This window comes from Schistocerca cancellata, chromosome 5, assembly GCF_023864275.1.
Source record: "Schistocerca cancellata isolate TAMUIC-IGC-003103 chromosome 5, iqSchCanc2.1, whole genome shotgun sequence".
Lineage (NCBI taxonomy): Eukaryota > Metazoa > Arthropoda > Insecta > Orthoptera > Acrididae > Schistocerca > Schistocerca cancellata.
This window is the reverse complement of record NC_064630.1, coordinates 330991901-331013518: the sequence shown is the minus strand read 5'-3', so window position 1 is coordinate 331013518 and position 21618 is coordinate 330991901. Positions and strand designations below refer to the sequence as shown.

At 39.5% G+C, this 21618-nt stretch overlaps 1 protein-coding gene across 3 annotated transcripts in view; it reads left to right on the top strand.

The window, feature by feature from the left end:
- LOC126187545 (balbiani ring protein 3-like) overlaps positions 1 to 21618 on the top strand; it is a 245985-nt gene that overhangs the window by 192473 nt on the left and 31894 nt on the right. For all 3 annotated transcript variants that reach the window (XM_049928696.1, XM_049928693.1, XM_049928695.1), the window contains 4 exons: positions 1507 to 1674; positions 7945 to 8128; positions 12054 to 12277; positions 18696 to 18851. In XM_049928696.1, coding sequence (XP_049784653.1) covers positions 1507 to 1674; positions 7945 to 8128; positions 12054 to 12277; positions 18696 to 18851 — 732 coding nt within the window. The remainder of the gene's footprint in view (positions 1 to 1506; positions 1675 to 7944; positions 8129 to 12053; positions 12278 to 18695; positions 18852 to 21618) is intronic.

Sequence of the window (21618 nt, the reverse complement as noted above, 5' to 3'; positions counted from 1 at the left end):
AGTTTGAATGTCCTAATGCAGACTGTTCAGAAGTTCAATAATTGTCACCCTGTGTCACTAGGAGGCAGGGCCCAGCAGAGGCAACACTGTAGCCTACTGCAGACCTCCTCTGGTATCTAGCAGCCAATGAAGTTCACAGTAATATATGCCAGAGCAGATCAATTTACTGTATGGAGATGTTTGGTACATGCTGTACTAGTCCAGTGTTGATGACTTCACTGTGTACTTTTCTTGTTGGACAGCTCATAATCTGCTGTTGATGGACTTAGATGTGTTTGCATACATATTGGCTTGCATCTTCTGCTGTGGCAGATATGAACTCCGAATATAACCTTCACTTTCTCCAGCGTATCCTTTGGCATTTAATTGTTGTAGACTTAATCTAAGCATTGCTTTGTGGGGTTCTTATTTGAAGAATGGTATGGACAGTGTTTGCTTATATCTTGCAGGATACAAAAGCAACTGCATTGGCATCATCAGGTATAAGTCTACCACGATATTATTGCACTTGGCCTCCTGTGGCCATTATCAGAAACATGCAGTGACAGAGAAAACAAGTACAGTGATGACTAAGGAAAATGCATTGCACTATTGAATGATTTCAAGACAGTTGTGCATATACTATCAAGTGTTTCAGCATGTCCTCATGATATATCGTGAAAAAAACTCATAATAAGCCAACCAAAGCTGACTACTGATGATCACGTGTGTGCCTTCATAGTTATTCTCCTTGATTGCGTGCAGTGTCCTGTCTAAAGTTTGCATCCTATAGTGCATCAAACAAGCAATATATCTTCTGGATTCTGAGATTCATACTTACACTAGCGAACTAATTTCTCATTTTAAGCATTTTCTCTTTAACCTACATAAATGCTCTCATTCTGGGCAACACTGATTAGTTTTTTTTTCAGAATTACTAGTAATTACTCGTGATGAATTTTTCCATAAAATAATTGTCCGCATTTTGCAGTAAAGTCAAGTTATGGCAGGCATTCAAGCATCATCATTTTTGTTAAGGAATCAAGATGTGCAGGATAAACTTCACACACGCTTTTCTCTTCTTCAAAACATTCTAAAGAATGTCTTGAATGGTTGATTTAGAGGTGTTGCTCCATTGCGATTTATGACATAATAGTGTTAATACACTACAGCTGCATGTCCACTGCATAACTCCCTTATACACAAGGAATAAAATCAGTCTCAAAACTTTTTGAGTAGACTTTGCACAAATTGCCTGGTCAGTAAGATTAAACAGTAAAGTCCAAGATTCCAGATTTTAGTCCCTGTCGGCCACACAATTTTAATCTTACAAGAAGTTTCAAAAGAATGCAAACTTCATTTGATAGTGAAAGAATCATTCTGGAATTGACTAAATCTTGGTAGTCAGTTACAGATAATGTTGAGAATATGTTACTCACTTAAAAGAAAAATAATTTTTCTTATGTGAATTTTATAGTTTTTGATTTGAGTGTCAACTCTTGTTATATTACTCGTGTTCTCTTTTAGAACAAATACAACTGGATGTATGCATATCAGAACCAGAAGAAAATTGTGATAAGTTAATGCCATGTCAGGCAGATAATGATTGTGAAGAATACAGCAGATGCTGTTTCAGTGATATTTGTGGTGCAGTATGTATGAGTACTCCAGTACCAGAAGAACGGCCACAGACAAGTAAGTTTCATGTTTTGCTACATATCCTTTTTCTCAGTACATTAATATGATGTAACTTAAGTAGAAGAGCAGTAGTTATAATTTTAAGCAGTCTGTTATCTTATTACCCCATGTTAAGAACATGCCCAAATCAGATTAGGTAAGTATTGATGTTAAATAAGAGTTGACCTTTTTTTTTTTTTTAATTCGTAGACTTACATAACTTAGAAATTATTTCTAGCATTTTGCAAGTGCATTTAATCCACTTGTTAACCAAATTTCATTACCAGATAATAGTATTACCAATGACAGAAAATTTACACATCAAATTTAACAATGGAAAATCTAGAATGGAATAATAATGGTATTATGAAAAGGATAAATTGCTGCTCACTATATAGAGGATATGTTGAGTTACAAACAGGCACAACAAATAGGCTTATGGGATTTTGGATATGGATTGTAATATATGTAATAAACAGTTCCCAAGTTTTCTATATACACGTATATTTTACCATAAAGACTGATACACATTTGTGTGATCGAAGTGACCTATTGAGCCACACAGTCCACCTCACAGCCCTATGAGACCTGAGGGGGGGGGGGGTCGTGTGGGTGTCAGCATTAGCGTGATGGTGTGAGACGCCAGGCGCACGACTGGAAGCTCCATCTCTGTCGGGTCGGCATGCGAAGGTGCAGAGGGCACTGAACGCGAATTGTCACACAGCAATGGATGTTTTTGAACTAACCTGATGAGTATTTGAACTGATGCTTGGCAATGAAGTTCAATCTGGTGAAGGAACTCCGGATTGCAGTTTCAACAGCAAGGTGCGGGCCCAGTGAGCTCGTTGTAAGTGTGAGCAATGCAGTGTTTCAGCTCATCGTTCTCCCGGCGGAGGTGCACCACTGAGTCATATTCTGAAATTAGGTTAGTGACACAGGTCACAATCTTGCCCACGAGGGCAGAACACTCGCGAACTAAATCCCGTTTTGCAGCGGAAACGGAACGAGGAGTATGGGTGCCAGAATGCGGTATCTGAGTGTTAGACGAATGGTGTAACACTGAACACTGGACTACATTCGGGGAGAGCTTGTTATGGGACAAACAATCTATACCGAGAATTGGTTCGTTGATGTCGACAATGTAGAAGGTCTACGGGAAACACAGAGAAGGGGATAGGTGCATCATCACTTTCACAGAACCGACAGTTTGTAACGTCGGTGCATTGACAGCTCATAGGAGAGACTTCGTCGGTGAAAAGTCAGTAGGAACCAACAATTGAGGTATGATAGACACGTCAATGCCAGTGTCAATTAGGTAGACAAACTGCGATGAAATGTCTGTCACGTATAAATGACCGCTCGGCCGAGGGGACGAGTGGTCGGAGTGCAATGTTAGGGGACTCCTGTGAAGTTCCCCGCAGGACTTGGCATCACTTAGTTCCTGTGGTCGGCGGCCTTTGGGTATTGGAAAGGTAATCTCCACTTCTTGGCCTCAGCTCCAAAAATCTTGTGGCACCAAAAGTACAGATGAGCCAGATGTGGCGGTGGCTGTGACTGTGATAGCAGGGGAAGCTTGTCCTCGTTGATCTGTTCTGGGACATAAACTGGGATGTGTGGAGTGTGGGCGAGTCTTGAGTGCTCAGAAAGAGGAGAGAGCGAACGAGTACTGCCTGGCCGCATAGAAGTTGTTGGAGTTTAACGGGCCCTGCCCCTGCCTGCAGACAGCTGGTAACAGGAGCTGTAGTGTCACACAGCGATGGGGGATGAGCTGGATGTTTCTGGCTCAGGAGTGCTTACAGGAGTGCTATGCATAGGCGAGAACCGATAGACTCGAAAGAGTGTGGCAGTAGGCGTATCTGTAGTTAATTAGGTAAGCTGGTAGACCATACCGCCCACGGAGTGACATCTGGCATCGTGTGTTCACTCACGAGTAACCTGAGGTGGCACCAAAGTTCTGACAGAGTGCATTCCCCCAGGTGCTCCTCATACAGAATCTTGATTATCAACTCCTGTGGTGAGCAGGCAAGTCAGTCCAATATCGTTTTCTTGGCAAACTTGTACTTCGGTGGCCTTGGATGCGAAAGTAGGAGATCACAAATTAAATTCGAGTGGTTGTGAAGGTGTGTGACCAAACATAGGAACTTGGAATTGTCATCAGTCACTTGATGCAGCTCGAAGATGTGCTCCACCAGTACGAACCATGAAACTGGATTGTCCTCCTATAGGGGAGGTAGCTTGGGTAGGCGGCGTGGAGGTGGAGACGAAGGTGGCTTCGCCGTGTCTTGGAAGGCCTGCAGTCCCACTGCACAAGAGTTCATGCTGGGATCTGGCGTCATCGGAGCGGAAATGTTACTAGCACACATGTCCTGAACAATGGCTGGTTGTAATGTCTTTGAAGACGCCCAAAAACACAATGCGGCAGGCACGGTCGGTACCACGGGAGCGAAGAGGCGAGCGGCACATAATGAGGGTTGAAAACTGGACCAGAAATTGCAGGAATAGCACTGATATTGTCCAACTCGGAAATGATGTGGGGCTGGCGCGGGAGATGCAGACAGTATTGCGGAAGGAGCGAGCTGTTGTATGGTCAGAATCGAGGACCCCCTAGGGTGAGGGGGGGAGGTGGAGGGGGCGGCCTGGAGCTTAAAGTGGCAACAACAAGAGTTTTCTGCACACACTGGCTATGCACTCTTCGTGGTAGGACCATAAAAAACTGGTGAAACCTGTTGGCAGTCGCACTATCATAGTACAACATTGCTGGGTGAAGAGGCTATGTTGGGTGCCCTTGTACCCACGTGGTCGCGAAACCGGTCGCCGATCGGTTGTTTGTTGTGTTGAACTGGATGCATAAAAATGTTTGTCACTGATTTGTGAGAAGGCAAGGCTGGCGTAGCTTGGTAATAGTTGACTGCGTGTGCGTTTTACACAAATGGTGGCATTGCACATGCCACTACCGTAACTGACGTCATGGTGCATAAAGGATCAAAGCACGTGTGCGAATTTTGGTCCCTTTGAACTTCGTACGAGTGATCGATTGTCACACTATTTAGTAGATCGTACATTTCACTTTTCACTTGTTGTTGTACATAATCCGGTGAAACAAAGCCTGAGTCCATTGTTTGAGGTAACTGCATAACACTTGGTCATTGTGGAGTTGCTAAAGTAGAGGTTATCTTCATTGAAGATCGTAGGTCATTGTCCGTTAGGTGCAAAATAACTGACGGCGGAAGGTTGTGTTGGCCTGGTTGTAAGAGCTGGGCCTCCAAATCTTCATAAAGAATGTTCGGTGATGTAGCCATGGCGTTGAGCGTGAAACCTGTTGATTCTATACGACCAGCACAGAAGTCGCAGAAGACGTAGAACTTCTTGTCTGGGGTCACCAATATGGGATTCTGGATACAGATCATAATATATGTAATAAACAGTTCCAAAGTTTTCTGTATACACATATATTTTACCATAAAGACTGATACACATGAACACTGCGTGAAGTACAAAGGCAGACTGAATTAAACATGGCAGCTCGTCAGGGGCATTAATGTTCCAAAGATTGTAATTCATTGTAATTCGTGTGGTCGATGTGACCTATCGGCGCCACAGACTATTACACATGTGAGCTTTTGTTCAAAAGGCCTCCTCCTAAAGTAGGAAACACACACACGTCCACACAACACAACTCATACACACGTAGCCACTATCTCTGGTCAGTGACGCCTCTCAAAATATGGAAAGCAAAGAGCTTGCATTATGAAAGATTTCTTTCGAAGTATTGAAGATTAATAAATGCTCATCCTAATGTATATATTTTAGAGCCCATGTTTACTGGACCTCTTTTGCTTTTAATGACCTCTCCTGTCATATCTCTGAACATTGACCAATCATCCCGGGACACTCATACGTGTTTCATATCAGTAAAGCCACATTGGTCTTCAACTACTTTTCACTATCCCCTATAGTCATTCTATAAATTGTTATATCCTCATTACAACCAAGCTATTTCACTGTTCCTTTTGTAATGAATTCCTCCAAAAATGAGTCTTCCAGGTTTATTATTGATGAAGGTTGAATTCTCTTGTGAGTTAACTGCAGCCAACACAACTGCTTATTTAAATAACACGACAGACTGTAACTTGAGTTCAAGTGCCCAAAAAGCTATGTGCAGCTAAAGAATCTGACATAGTCAAACACAAAATAGATGATACTTACCATATCATGGTTTTCTTTTTCTGTGACCTTATGTTGGTTAAACTGAAAATAATTTCTCATTAAGACACTGGATTCATATGTGTGTGAAGTGGACTTCAATTTTTCATCAAAATTCAGGGCACTGTAGTTACTCCAAATCATATCATCCAAGTGCCTGGATGGCTCATTTGAAACATTGTGATCAGTTTCTTTATTCATTTTATTCATAATTTCCCATTAAGACAGCATTCCATTTCTGATTGTACCGCTGTTGATGGAAAATCTTCCTCCCTTCTGGTATATTGTTATGTGGTTTTTCAAATCCCTTGAGATTATTTTCTGGAGTTCTTTCTTGAACAAAGCCACAGCCAATGTCATTGCACAATATGAACTTGTGCTATTGTATTTTATTGGTCCTGTTGTCTACAAAGCAGATTATGCATAAAACATTGGGCAAGTCAGTTTGTAAATGTACAGATGAAAGTGATTTTTAAGCATACTTACTTAAAAGTACAATAATATACTTAATTCATTAAATATTTATACAACACACTTCATAAATTTGAAAATTCTTCAATTGATTAAAAGCAGTGATATTATAAATATGACGTTAAAGATTTGCCAAAAGTTTTGACCTCAGTAATTGCTTTTATGTTTATGGGATGTTTGATATAAAGTGGAAAATACTGCTTTGGTCCAAGGATGTGAGGGATGTGTGGGTCATATACAAGTTTTCGTTTTGTCTGGTAAAGTACTCATGAACTTTTTTTTCAGTCCTTACCTATTACATTTATTTTAAAGAGAAATGATTTTTCCACATTGTAAATACTTGATAAAGGAGGAATACCAGTGACCTTAAAAAGGGTCTTATGTGTTCCTTAGGTTTGCATCCAAACATGATTTTAATGGCTCTTTTGTGCAGCTTGAAAGTGCTGGCAGCTGCTTTAGTTTTTTCACAGAAAGTGACCCCATATTTCAGGCAATAATTAAAGTAGGCATGATATGCATTTATGAGTGTTTCTCTCTAGAGCAGGATTTTAGTGAGCAAATTTTTCATTAAGGTATTCAATACATTTATTCCATTTTACATTGCTTTGCAGCCATAGTCCTAAGACTTTGGTTTCCCTACGATTACCAGCTGATTCATTGTTGATAGTCACATGTGGGATAAACATATCCTTATTTGGAGCCTTGTGGAATTTTAGTATGACAATTTCTTTTTTTTAAGTGGATTGTTGTGTGTCCTGTATAAAAGGAACAGAAGGGCTGGGTCCCATTACTGACCCTTGGGGTACAACACGTTTAGTTGTTTGCAGCCTGACAAGTGTTCATAGATAGATTTTAGGTCGACACCTGTGTGTTTGATGCACACTGCTTGCTTACATTTGCTCAGGAAGGAACTGATTCATTTCTCGGTTGGTCCTCGAAATCACATGTTTCAAGCTTTGACAGCAGAATTTTATGATGCAGCATGTCAAATTCTTTCATAATTCAATTGATAATCCTGTTGATTCCTGTTTCTTGTCTTTCAGGCTTAGTATGCAGTTGATGCTCTCATGAATGGCAGTTCCTGTTGACGTCTTTCTGAATCCATGTTATTCATTACGAAAGATTTCACAAGTTTGTCATTTCATAAGTTTTTCTTGCTGGAATTTATTTATTAAGGCCCATCTCTACTACAACACTGTAATATACAGACGTCTGATGACATTATGTGATAATTTTGATTAAGATGCATAAGTGTAAAATTATTTATATCTGTGTATCTTAATACTAGGCAAGTTTCAGCAAAACAGACAAATCTAGAAGTCAGTTAGACACACACATTTTCCCCCTCACCACATAATCAGCTACAGTAAGGGGCAGGTTTTGTTTAATATTAAGGGTAGCCATATTGTCTTAGCATCTCTTTAACATTGTGGCTTGCTGGCTTGTGAAAGGAGCCAGTCACTCACTTATGGAAACAACAGCAACAAACATGTATCTATTGTTTACATTAACTAAATTTTCATAAAAATAATTGGCATTTTCATAATGTTTCATTGATGACACTGTGAATGGCACGAAATGGGAGTGATTGATGTATTGATTACTTTTCTTCAGTGTGTGAATACTTGCGTGACTTTAATGATAAAATGGAAGGAACAAGAGAAGGTATGAGTCTTGCATTACCTGCTCCAAGGTGCCATCTAAATGGTTCATATGAGGCAATGCAGTGTTCATTGCATAATGGCAGAGAAGAATGTTGGTGTGTGGATGAATTTGGTTCAGAAATACCCCATTCAAGGTATGTGAATCCATGAACCCATGCTGTTCATAGTGTTCTTGCTGTAAAAATTTCAGTGTACTAAAAGAAGATATTTGTACTTTAGTTTCTCATTTGACCTACAGAAGATATTGCTATGATTAAAACATTAATTATGTTTATTGTGTTGTCTTTGCTTTTCATTAGCATTGTTTACAGCTGTGAAGACAATATATATTTTGTACTAAATCAATAAATTAACTTTCTTGTGCTTTTGAATAATTGTCTTCTGCTATTGGGATTTGTGGTCTAGTATATTGATTATGTGACATTTTCGATTGATCTTGTCTTTAGTTGTATGTCTCATCATATTCAGTACCTCCTAAAATACCAAATGTGTAATTCTTGATGTATGGTAGTGCTCCACAGAACAACTGAAAGGTAGTGTACTACTGCATCAAACATAAAAAAATGTATTGTAAACAACATACTCTTTGACCTAAAAAGAACTGGACCTAGAAGATCACAACTGATCAAATGCAAACTGGGTGAATACATTCAGCCACATAGTCGGGTGGCATGGGTGGATCTGTGATGTCATGCGTTGTTTGATATAAGAGAAGCCCAAAAGACTGTGCCAGCCAGTACTACTGTGCTAGCATCACTAGAGCATCACTTGAACATGCATTATGCCCAGGCAACACGTTTGACAGTAGGTTGCCCAGCTGGACAAGTTTGAGAGTTTGAGTTGGCAGGTGATGATTGAAGGGATGGCTGTGTTAAGGAAAGCTTTACAGATACCAGTAACTGGATGCTGGCTCACATTTCCACTGTATAAGAGATGAGATTCTTCCTACAAGTAAGTCAAGGGGCAACTAGGTGCACAAATAAAATGAAACCGGAAATTTAGATGGCTGAAGACATTTTGATTTGACATTTAAGTTCAAGAACCATGGCATTGTGAGAGTGTGGGAGGTCGGGTGGTCCTAATATCATATTGCACATCACACTGATCGTACAGACACCATTGCCTGTTGTTGGTGGTGATGGATACAAGAAAGCATGTAAATACTACATGTAGGATCTGAATGTCAGACAAGCACTATAAGGAGGGAACACTGAAGGGTTGTCCGCCACATGCAAGCAGATCAGACGGCATTGATAAGTTTCATTCAGTGGACTGTCCTGCCTCCGATGCAACATCTTATAAGAGTTAGTACCATTGGCAGGCGGCAGCATATGACGCAAGGCTCGCTGCACACTTGGCTGTTAAGATACCTGCCATTCAACCCCCCCCCCCCCTCCTGCTCTTCCTCTCTCCACAGCATAGTGCCCGACATGCCTAGTGTCAATTACGATGTACATGGGACTTTGCATACTGGCAGCAGGCTATCTTTAATGACGAGTCCCACTTCCTTCTAGGAGGCAACATTCACTGAGTCGGTGTCTGGAGGTGCAGTGGAGAGTGCCACAAAGACCAGTTTGTGGTCTCCCATCACACATTTAACCAGCATGGTGTAACACTGTGGGGAGCACGCCCATTCATCGTTGGTGTCTCTAATGGGCTCCATGACAGCTGCACAGTACATGGATGAGGTCCTACAAGCAGTAGCTCTGGCACTCATGCACACCCATGCCAGTGCCCTATTCAACAGGACAACTCTTGTCCTCACATTGCTGCCACCTCCGAAGCATACCTTGCAGCTGTGGATACTCTGCCATTTGCCACGGCCAAGGGCATCGCTCAATCTCTCCCCAATGGAGAATGCATAGGATGCCTCAGTGCATGTCTTCAGGACTCTACCTCCACCCTCTAGTCTGTAGGATGTGAGCAGTTAGGGGCAAGTGGCATGGGATGGAATATCACATGACTACATCTCAGACCTGTATGATTCCATGCCACATGTCTTGATGCTTGCATTCACAACCATAGGAACCCCAACACCATACTAACATGTACATTTTGTTTCTGTGCAGCACGGTACGTGGGGGTCCTTGCCAATTGAACGTGTAAATATTTCATATGTACGGTACCACCTACCTGCTTGCCAACAATGATCACAGTTTCTTGTCCTTTTAGGTGCAGCTCTTTTTATGAGAGAGAATGTACAGTGATTAAGCTTTAATAATGAAATTAAATCAGTCTGTAACAATGAGAAAAACACAGAAATTGCTCATAATTTCATCAAACTAAATTTGAAACTAATTTTCAGATTAAGTCTACATTCATACAGTTGCAGACATTTAGATTAAAATTTTATGTGCTTCTCACAAAGATGCACTCGTTTTCCAAAATAACACAAAATACATATTGTTCTCTGTACACCGTATGACTCATTGATGTCACCCTCAGAGTGCTCGCAGTTTGAGTTCTGTGCTACTGTAGAAAAGAATGTTTTATGTAGCTCTGAAGTTTTGTTTTGAATATGAATTGTCTTATTAGGCATAAAATGTTGTAATTTATTCCAAGAGCATTCTGATTTTCTTTTTCCTTCCCCATCTCATCCCCCCCCCCCCCCCCCAAAGTAAACAATATAAGAATCTTTTTTTCTTCTTGTGGTTCCTGTTAAAGTTGCAATACTGCTTGCAGCAGCAATTATATCTGATTGTGTTTCCGTTTTGCTAGAAACTGTTCGCAGATACCATAGTTCTTAGACCAAGCTTAATTGATTTTGACAGGATGCCCTTAGTACTACCATTTTTAAAACACCAATTTTTAGCTTTTGACAGTGACACTTAACAGGTCTGATGGGGGTTAACTTGCGGTATATTTTGCATCAGAGTGATCTGTCCAGTGAAGGGGAAAGAGCTATTAACTACTTACATTTATTTAAATGAAATGTTTTGTATTCATTTTGCATACTGGAGGCAATAATATGTTCCTTTGCCACCCAAATTACAAAAGAATCTTTGTTCAAGACAGCATTTGCAAAGAAAATTCTCCACTGTTAACTTAGACTATATAAGCGTCTTAATTAGCAAGCAATACTCTGGTCAGGACATGATAATTGTTTTTTGACAAAACATACAGATCTCTTTTATACACTATCATCACTGATGAACTTTCTACATTCGAGTGATCTCTTCATACTACCTAACTATGTGAATTGATCGATTTTTCACATTCTGAACTAGCTACCTTATTTTTCTCTATTGTCTTTCTTTAAAAATTATTTGCTTTCTTATTGTACAAACCCCCCTAACATTGTGGACTGCTCCAGAAAAGCTTTTTCCAGTGCTGTCTTTAACTACCATTGAACTGGATTGTATTGCAATACATTTGTTCTTATAGCCTGTTTGTGGAAGTAAAAGCTTACCCTTTTGAGAAAGAAACATCTGTTTCAACACCTAATGAGGCCTTAATATCTAAGTAAAATCTTTGGTGCATAGTACATTACTTTTGATAGCATTATTTACATTGCATGAAGTGTATTCATAGTTACAAATATGGACAACCACTAATGATGGAGTGATGCCAATGGAAATTTGTGCTGGACCGGGACAGAACCCAGATTTCCCACTTATCACAAGCACGAGCACTAGGATATCTGAGTATGCTCCACTGTCAGATCCCAACTCCCATATGTCATCAACCATGTGCCTACAACCTATGCTCGTTCATTCATTATGTGTATTCCTGTACAGGGGAGATATTTTAATTGAAAGTCGCTTGCATGGTATCATTGAATAAATATCATTTTGCAGTGCCTGTGTTGTTCAGAATTACAGTGCAATGTTCCAAGCATAGCAGTAACTGATGGTCGTCCATATTTGCAACTACGAATACATTTGACATATTTCATAATGGCCGTAGTGCCCGCAGTACCTGTTCCTTCAGACATGCATGCATGTCCAAAGGCATATTGCAGTGTAATTCTGAACAACACAGGCACTGCAGTATCGTAATTGTGTACACTGCATCCTACATTTCTGAAAGCATAAATTTTTTGTTGTTTTGTCACTGAAGGAACAATGGCTCAACAAACTGTGCAGCATTACGTGAAGAAATATCATGCCTGGGCCTTACATGTAGGCTAGGTTGTGACTATGGCTTTGAAATGGATCCAGAAACCAGGTGTCCACGTTGTGAATGTAGGAATCCTTGTGATTCTATCCAGTGTTCTTTAGAGGAAGAATGTCAGATGGTGGAGGTAAACTGTGATGACGAATTCTGTCCATCCGTACCTGCATGTGAGTGAAAGACATACATTTTAACTTGAGTGCTTTATTTCTACCTTTAACATAAGTATTTAACACCTTCATGTCTATTTCACTACCATTAAATGCATTTTCTGTTGGTGATATATTAAATGTTGCGAAACTATAAAATCTATTTTCAGCCTTATTTTAACTTTATGTGAATCTATCCACTTACTGCAATGCTAATACATGGGGTGACCCAGTTGTCCCTACTGACAGGTATTATGCAACACACAATGACTTCAAAAACCACATGCGAGATTTTCATATTCCCTCGCTTACTAAGCGCAAACTATTTGTCATACAGGAAAGAACAACACAACCTTTCCGTAGGAAATTAAATGTAGTTAAATTTTGTTCTGGAATATGTTTTTGCTGGAGCCCACAGTTTTAGATTTATTCAAGTTAAATTTGTTAGAAGGTAACTTTGTACGTTTTTCTTGATTAATTCTAAAACAACGGCCTCTAGCAAAAATTTAACCCACTACAAAATTTAACTACATTTAATTTTCTTCAAATAGGCCCTTTTCATTTTTTCTGTTAAACAAATAGTTTGCACGCAGCGATTGAGATAATATGAAAATCTTGCAAGTGATCTTTGAAGGCATTGCGGGTTCCATGAAACCTATAAGTAGGGGCAGCTGAATCGCCCTGCCTACTAAAGCTTGCATTCATATCTAAACACCATTATGGAATTCATTCACTAAAACACTGAAAAGCTGAGTGTATAAATTCACTGACTAGAGATCGATTTTGGTCTCAGTTCAGAAAACAAATGTACTTTACAAACTCACTATGTCGTGTAATACTAAATTTGGATCAACATGATGAGGTTCAGTGATGATCTAAATTAGTGTAACATACACTTGGCAGCACTGCTGAATCAGCTATCAGCACAGTTATTGTGCTTCCACTGCAGGTGAAGGTTTTGTGTAATAAAGATGGAGGAAAATAAGTGGAGCAAACTTATCAGAAGTCTTCAGGAAATTTCTCCATGACCAAAACACATTGAAGTTGTCAGATAGCCATTAATTAAATGAAAAGAAAGAAAATATTTCTAAATGCATAGTGCTCCCTCTCCCCATGGACTATGGATCTTGCCGTTGGTGCGGAGGCTCGCGTGCCTCAGTGATACAGATAGCCATGCCGTAGGTGCAACCACAAAGGAGGGGTATCTATTGAGAGGCCAGACAAATGTGTGGTTCCTGAGGAAGAGCAGCAGCCTTTTCAGTAGTTGCAGGGGCAACAGTCTGGGTGATTGACTGATCTGGCCTTGTAACCCTAACCAAAAACGGCCTGCTGTGCTGGTACTACGAACAGCTGAGAGCAAGGGGAAACTAGAGCCGTAATTTTTCCCGAGGGAATGCAGCTTTACTATATGGTTAATTGATGATGGTGTCCTCTTGGGTAAAATATTCCGGAGGTAAAATAGTCCCCCATTCAGATCTCCGGGCAGGGACTACTCAGGAGGATGTAGCTATCAAGAGAAAGAAAATTGGCGTTCTACAGATTGGAGCGTGGAATGTCAGATCCCTTAATTGGACAGGTAGGTTAGAAAATTTAAAAAGGGAAATGGATAGGTTAAAGTTAGATATGGTGGGAATTAGTGAAGTTCGGTGGCAGGATGAGCAAGACTTCTGCCAGGTGAATACAGGGTTATAAATACAAAACCAAATAGGGGTAATGCAGGAGTAGGTTTAATAACGAATAAAAAAAAAATAGAAATGTGGGTAAGCTACTACAAACAGCATAGAGAATGCATTATTGTGGCCAAGATAGATACGAAGCCCACCCCCACCACAGTAGTACAAGTTTATGTGCCAACTAGCTCCGCAGATCACGAAGAGATTGATGAAATGTATGATGAGATATAGAACTTATTCAGATAGTGAAGGGAGGTGAAATTTAATAGTCATAGGTGACTGGAATTCGATAGTAGGAAAAGGAAGAGAAGAAAAGGTAGTAGGTGAATATGGAATGGGAGTAAGGAATGAAAGAGGAAGCCACCTGGTAGAATATTGCACAGAGCGTAACTTAATCATAGCTAACACTTGGTTCAAGAATCATAGAAGAAGGTTGTATACATGGAAGAGGCCTGGATATACTGGAAGGTCTCAGATACATTATATAATGGTAAGACAGAGGTTTAGGAACCAGATTTTAAACTGTAAGACATTTCCAGGGGCAGATGTGGACTCTGACCACAACCTATTGGTTATGAACTGTAGATTAAAACTGAAGAAACTGCAAAAAGGTGGGAATTGAAGGAGATGGTGCCTGGATAAACTGACTAAACCAGTGGTTGTACAGTTTCAGGGAAAGCATTAGGGAACGATTGACAAGAATGGCGGAAAGAAATACAGTAGAAGAAGAATGGGTAGCTTTGAGAGATGAAAAAGTGAAGGCAGCAGAAGCTCAAGTAGGTAAAAAGACGTGGGCTAGTAGAAATCCTTGGGTAACAGAAGATATATTGAATTTTCTTGATGGAAGGAGAAAATATAAAAACACATAAATGAAGGAAGCAAAAAGGAATACAAGTGTCTCAAAAATGAGATCGACAGGAGGTGCAAAATGGCTAAGCAGGGATGGCTAGACGACAAATGCAAGGATGTAGAGGCATATGTCACTAGATACTGCCTAGAGGAAAATTAAAGAGGCCTTTGGAGAAAGAGAACCACTTGCATGAATATCAAAAGCTCAGATGGAAAGCCAGTTCTAAGCAAAGAAAGGAAAACAGAAAGGTGGAAGGAGTATATAGAGGGCCTATACAAGGGCGATGTACTTGAGGACAATAGTATGGAAATGGAAGAGGATGAAGATTAAGATGAAATGGGATATATGATACTGCAAGAAGAGTTTGACCGAGCAGTGAAAGACCTAAGTCGAAACAAGGCCCCAGTAGTAGACAACATTCCATTAGAACTACTGAGAGAGAGCAAGTCCTGACAAAACTACCATCTGGTGAGCAGGGTGTTCGAGACAGGTGAAATACCCTCAGACTTCAAGAAGAATATAATAATTCCAGTCCCAAAGAAAGCAGGTGTTGACAGATGTGAAAATTACCGAACTATCAGTTTAATAAGTCACGACTGCAAAAAACTAACACAAATTCTTTACAGACAAATGGAAAAACTAGTAGAAGCCAACCTCGGGGAATATCAGTGTGGATTCCGTAGAAATATTGGAACACGGGAGGCAATACTGACCCTACGACTTATCTTAGAAGATAGATTAAGGAAAGGCAAACCTTCGTTTCTAGCATTTGTAGACTTAGAGAAAGTTTTGAAGATGTTGACTGGAATACTCTCTTTCAAATTCTGAAGGTGTCAGGGGTAAAATACAGGGAGTGAAAGGCTATTTACAATTTGTACAGAAACCAGATGGCCGTTATAAGTGTCGAGGGGCATGAAAGGGAAGCAGTGGTTGGGAAGGGAATGAGACATGGTTGTAGATTATCCCGAATGTTATTCAATCTGTATATTGAGCAAGCAGTAAAGGAAACAAAAGAAAAAGTCATAGTAGGAATTGAAATCCATGGAGAAGAAATAAAAACTTTGAGGTTCGCTGATGACATTGTAATTCAATTGGGTGATGCTGAGGAATTAATTAGGAAATGAGACACTTAAAGTAGTAAATGAGTTTTGCTATTTGGAGAGCAAAATAACTGATGATGGTCGAAGTAGAGAGGATATAAAATGTAGACTGGCAATGGAAAGGAAAGCATTTCTGAATAAGAGAAATTTGTTAACATCAAGTATAGATTTAAATGTCAGGAAGTTGTTTCTGAAAGTATTTGTATGGGGTGTAGCCATCTATGGAAGTGAAACGTGGACGATAAATAGTTTAGACAAGAAGAGAGTAGAAGCTTTTGAAATGTGGTGCTACAGAAGAATGCTGAGGATTAGATGGGTAGATCACATAACTAATGATGAGGTGTTGAGTAGAATTGAGGACAAGAGAAATTTGTGGCACAACTTGGCTAGAAGAAGGGATCGGTTGGTAGGACATGTTCTGAGGCATCAAGGAATCACCAGTTTAGTATTGGAGAGCTGCGTGGAGGGTAAAAATCGTAGAGGGAGACCAAGAGGTGAATACACTAAACAGATTCAGAATGATGTGGGTTACAGTGGGTACTGGGTGATGAAGAAGCTTGCACACGATAGAGTAGCATGGAGAGCTGCATGAAACCAGGCTCTGGACTGAAGACCACAACAACAGTAGCGCTGTTCAACACAGAACGCTGCTCCGACAGTCACCCATAAACCTAGGAAAATAGCATGTGGTATGTTCAAGCAGTGTGATTACAAAACATAGAGCTGTCATAATTATCTTTATAAATAATACTGTAGAGAAAATATTCAGCAGCTGACACTTCACAGGCACCTAGTTGGCACTGCCAATTTTACTACGAACAGGAACTGGAAATTACAGTGGTGCCATGTCTGAGTTTCAGAAGCTTACTGAGCATAATGAAAACATACGTATCACAGATCATTGACCATAGGTTTAGGCAACTTCCTATGTCAATGAAAGTTTTAGTAGATCATGGGTTTTAGAGACATTGTTATTCAGTGCTAGAGAACTATTGGCTGCTTAGATGGAGCTATCACCAACCTGAAGGTTGGTTTGACAACCACAGTGATTTACTAGGGATAGACCTCTTGGAGTTGGTGTACCCTTGCCTTTCTCAGATCTTTGAACAGACTTACCATAAGTTTAATGTGGCCTCAAGCCACAATGCTACTCAGCATTTTTCGCTGTAACAGACATTGCCAACATGAAAGAAGCGACAAAGAAAGAGAAAAAAGAAATATTGGACCCAGCCTGCAATCAAATTCCAGTCCTTACATATCAAATTCCAGTACATAACTAGTGAGACATAACTGCAGTTAGAAATTACCTAATAAACACAAATTTGCTCATTGACTTGTATGTGCCTATTCATCAATGTGCATGCGATTGTCATTGCTATTTAAGCATTCATTTGGTAGTTAAAAGCTTAATTTGAATTGTGTAATTACTGCCAATCAAGCATAGAGAGCATTTTTAGAGATGTTTAATTATTATTGACTGCTGATGAACTCCACATACTTAACTCAACCAAATGGTTGAAGTTTCACTATCTTATTCTGCCACTAAGTGTCTTATGAGGTATTTAAACTTTATCACATGAATGAGTCTTCCCCAGCAATTTTTGTGGGAGCAGTTATTATCTGCACTTATTGTGTACATCTCTGATATTCCTCCTTAACCTAGCAGTAAAGATCGAAAAAAGTAATGTGAACTTAAGACGTATGGGAATGTTACCAACAACTACTTTATTATTTACTTCTTTTTAACTTTAATAAAAAGTTCTCTGTTGACTTGCCACGTCAAACTTGAATAAAATCTACATCTACATCTACATTTATACTCCGCAAGCCACCCAACGGTGTGTGGCGGAGGGCACTTCATGTACCACTGTCAGTACCTACATTTCCTGTTCCAGTTGCGTATGTTTTAATGACTATGTCACACTTAAATCCTCACAATGATGGTGGAGGTACTGATCAAAAGCTTGAGATTTTTATCTGAATTTGACATTGCAAATTAACCAAGAACTTTCTATCCAAGGACTCTGTCATAAAATACTTTGTAGGCATATTATTTTCTACCAGTATTTACACAAAATAAAATGTGTTCTTTTGTTGTGTCACTACATTATGAGCTGACGACTACATTTGAACATGACTGGATATGCAAAATTTTGCTATTCAGAGTTGATCCTAGTTTACATCAAAATAATCTGACATTAATGTTAATATATCGCAGATTTCTGATTTCATTTTTGTGCTAATCAAAGGCCAACAGCATTGTATAATGCTGAAACAAAAATGTCCTCATCATAACTAACACTTGTAATTATATGTAAATTGAAGAGGGTTCAATGCTGTCAGCTGCAGCAGGACATTAAGCAGAATCAGCCGCAATGAATGAAAATTTGTACTAGACTGGGATTCTAACCCAGGGTCTCCTGCTTATTAGGCAGGTGTGGTAACCACTGCGCCATCTGGGACATAGTGTTATCGCAATTGCATGAACTATCTCAGCACATCTCACGGCCGATCCACATTCCCACTGAGAGCCACTTGTCTACAGTCCCTGTCCATTTACTCCCGTTTGCTACTCAGAGATTCCCACAGGAAGTCGGATGTATTTGTGCATCCACACTGAGAAGGTGGATCCATTGCCCATCTAAGTTATCAGTTATACGAATGTGTGTTGTCTGTTCTTTCGGACATGTCCTAAAGAACAGACATCATGTATTCATATACTTGTAATTACATTACACAAAGCGATATACACATATATTTTGGAGTTAGTGTTATTGTAAATATGCACCTTTATAAAAACTTGTGTCTCATTATAGGTCTGCCCAAGAAACCTGGCCAGTGTCCATATCTAATACCAATGAATTCTGGATCTTGTGACTACGAATGTAAGTCAGACAATGACTGCAATTCTACATCAAAATGCTGTTCTAATGGATGTGGAACACAGTGTATTGAGCCTGTTCTTCTTACAGGTATAGTACAACTTACCATATATTTCCTTTTGTAAAAGAACATCATGTTCTATAGGTTTCAGTGTGAAAAAGTGTACTGACAGATTAGGAATGATGAACCTGTCTCTCTGCATTACATTGTCACTAATTGTAGTACTATTGACAATGTTGGAAAAGACAGATTACTACTTACCGTAAAGAAGATATGTTAAGTGGCAGATGGGTACTTCTAAAACATACTTACAAAGGCTTTACTTGTGTCTGTCTGCAACTTAATGCATCTTTTTAATGGTAAATGGTAATCTGTCTTTTACCACAGTGTTGATATTCCTATCTGAAGTTTCCATTGTTTAATAATACTATTGAACATTTATGACAAGTTGAGAATGAGTTTCAAATGGGGAATCAGCTTTTATTTGTCATCGTAGTACTGGTATTGTTCATGCCCCTAGAACTATTCACTGTGCGTATCGTACATGGGGGGAAGGGGGTGGGGGGAACACTTGCTACTTAAGAGAAAGACAAAGAAGGGCTGCTGCTTTTCTAAAGCACTATTACAATTGTGTTCACAGATTAGACTGAGAAATACTAAATGAATATGGAAGCATTAGAATCTGATAAAATATAAAAAAAAATAGGAGTTTTAGATATAAGGTAACAATATTGAATGGAAAGGTTGCTAGTCCGGTGTAGAAATCCGGCTCCCAGAAAGAATGGCCTGAATGAATCCAAACTTGGGCAGGGGGATTATGGAACAGTGTACCAACAATAAGTGATAAAGATTGAAGAAAGCTGGCTTTCATATAGGCAGGACAGTGCCCTCTCTTTTGTGATCACAAAAGCCATTGTTATGCTAACAGTCAGTGAGAAGCCATCAGACTAAGTGGAAATATGAATATAAATGCCAGTATGGCTTGTCAGTATCAGCATGTTAATAAGTTTGAATAGTGCAGAATACAAGGGCTCCAGGAGATGGCTTTGTTATACACTAAAAGGTTGTCCGTGTTTAGCAACAATTTTGTTGCACGTGGAAAACCAGAGGGTAGAAGAGAGTTAGGTACTGGATCATGCATTGTGACCAAAGTGCAGTGTGACTGTATTACCGTATTTACTCAAATCTAAGCCACACGTTTTTTCCAGTTTTTGTAATCCAAAAAACCGCCTGCGGCTTAGAATCGAGTGCAAAGCAAGCGGAAGTTCTGAAAAATGTTGGTAGGTGCTTCCACAACTAACTTCTGCTGTCGAATACATGTAGCGCTACACAGGCATGCTTTGTAGGCACAAAGATAAATACTGGTGCCAAAACCTCTGCGTCAGTAAATAAATTTAAAAAAAAGGTGGGAAACGAGCTTTTTTCTCCGCCCTGAGTTTCAACCACTGCATTTTCATACATTATCCAACGAAGTAAATACAAATTCCGTATTGTTCATCTTGGAATGTAGCAGCATATCAATGTACTACGAAAATCAGACTGGCAAGACTGTTTGGGATGTTTGTCAATATGGCCAACTCTACGTTCTGAATTTTTTTCGTACCTGTGAGAAGAGATGGTTGCTAATAGGAACTTTTATGAATTCTGAATCATATGCAGTATTTTCTTCACCATAAGAATAATATGAATATAAACATGTATTGTTTTGTGTGTGCTGCTATCTCATTTAATTCCTGTCTGCCTAATAAACTATGAAACTAGAGTGAGACAACAGCAAATGCGGAAGAATATACATATCATGTCATGTTTATATTCATATTATTCTTATGCCTATTAGTGAAACAGTCAGAAATGAAGCACAGCAATTGACTAGATTTTTAAGTCTAAGCTGACTAATTTCTGTGCAGAATGTTAATGTACTAAAGAGGCGCCTGCAAAGATTTTCAAATGGAGAAAAATTTTTGCTAAACTCTGGTTCAGAACATCTTCTATCATACACTGTCTTTCATTTGGTTCTTGTTGATCATTTTCAAAGAAAGCAGCAGTGTAAGTAACAACAAATTGCAGTCTCTTGTCATCATTTCGCTAATGAGATGATTCCTCTTTTTTTTTTTTTTTTTTAAATTGTAAGCAGCAGTAGCGCGTACAAAAGCAAGCTGTGCCGCGAGCTGCGACAGGCCGTAAACACTCATTATCATCATGTGAGAAACAATGCATGACACAGTACAGTAATGCATTTTCAGCTTAGTGTGACGTAAACAGCTATAACAAAGAGATCAGATAAAAGAAAAATACGCAATCGATTCAAACCAGACGAAGCACGTGAAAAAGGAAGGGTACCCGTATAAATACGGACAGAGCGCCTGACGCATAGCAATGGCTACCTGGTAAAGCTTAACTGCTAAGCTTACGACTCGAACCAAACTACTGTAGCTGTATCGTCATTCATTCGACCTAAATTGTGTCTCATATTACAATGGACCAACTTTGTTTTGATTTGGAGGTGCAGCCTAAAACTTTTCTCTCCCCTCGAATTTCAAGTCTCAAATTTCAGGTGTGGCTTAGATTCGGGAAAATTTTTTTTTCCTCGATTTCGAGTCTCATTTTTCAGGTGTGGCTTAGATTTGAGTAAATACGGTATTGTCCTTATGGCTGTAAGAGAGTATATCACTAAAGCACTGCCACAGGTGCAGACACAGTTGTGTCAAAGATTCAGTACCATATATTGTGGGAGCCTCCATTGTCCAGAAACAACAAAATGTCTCACACTGGAATTGCACTCACGAATGCTGTTTCTGGTATACCTGAGTGGGGAAATGTAATGTCCTTGAATGCCTTCTGCTTGAAACTGTCCTA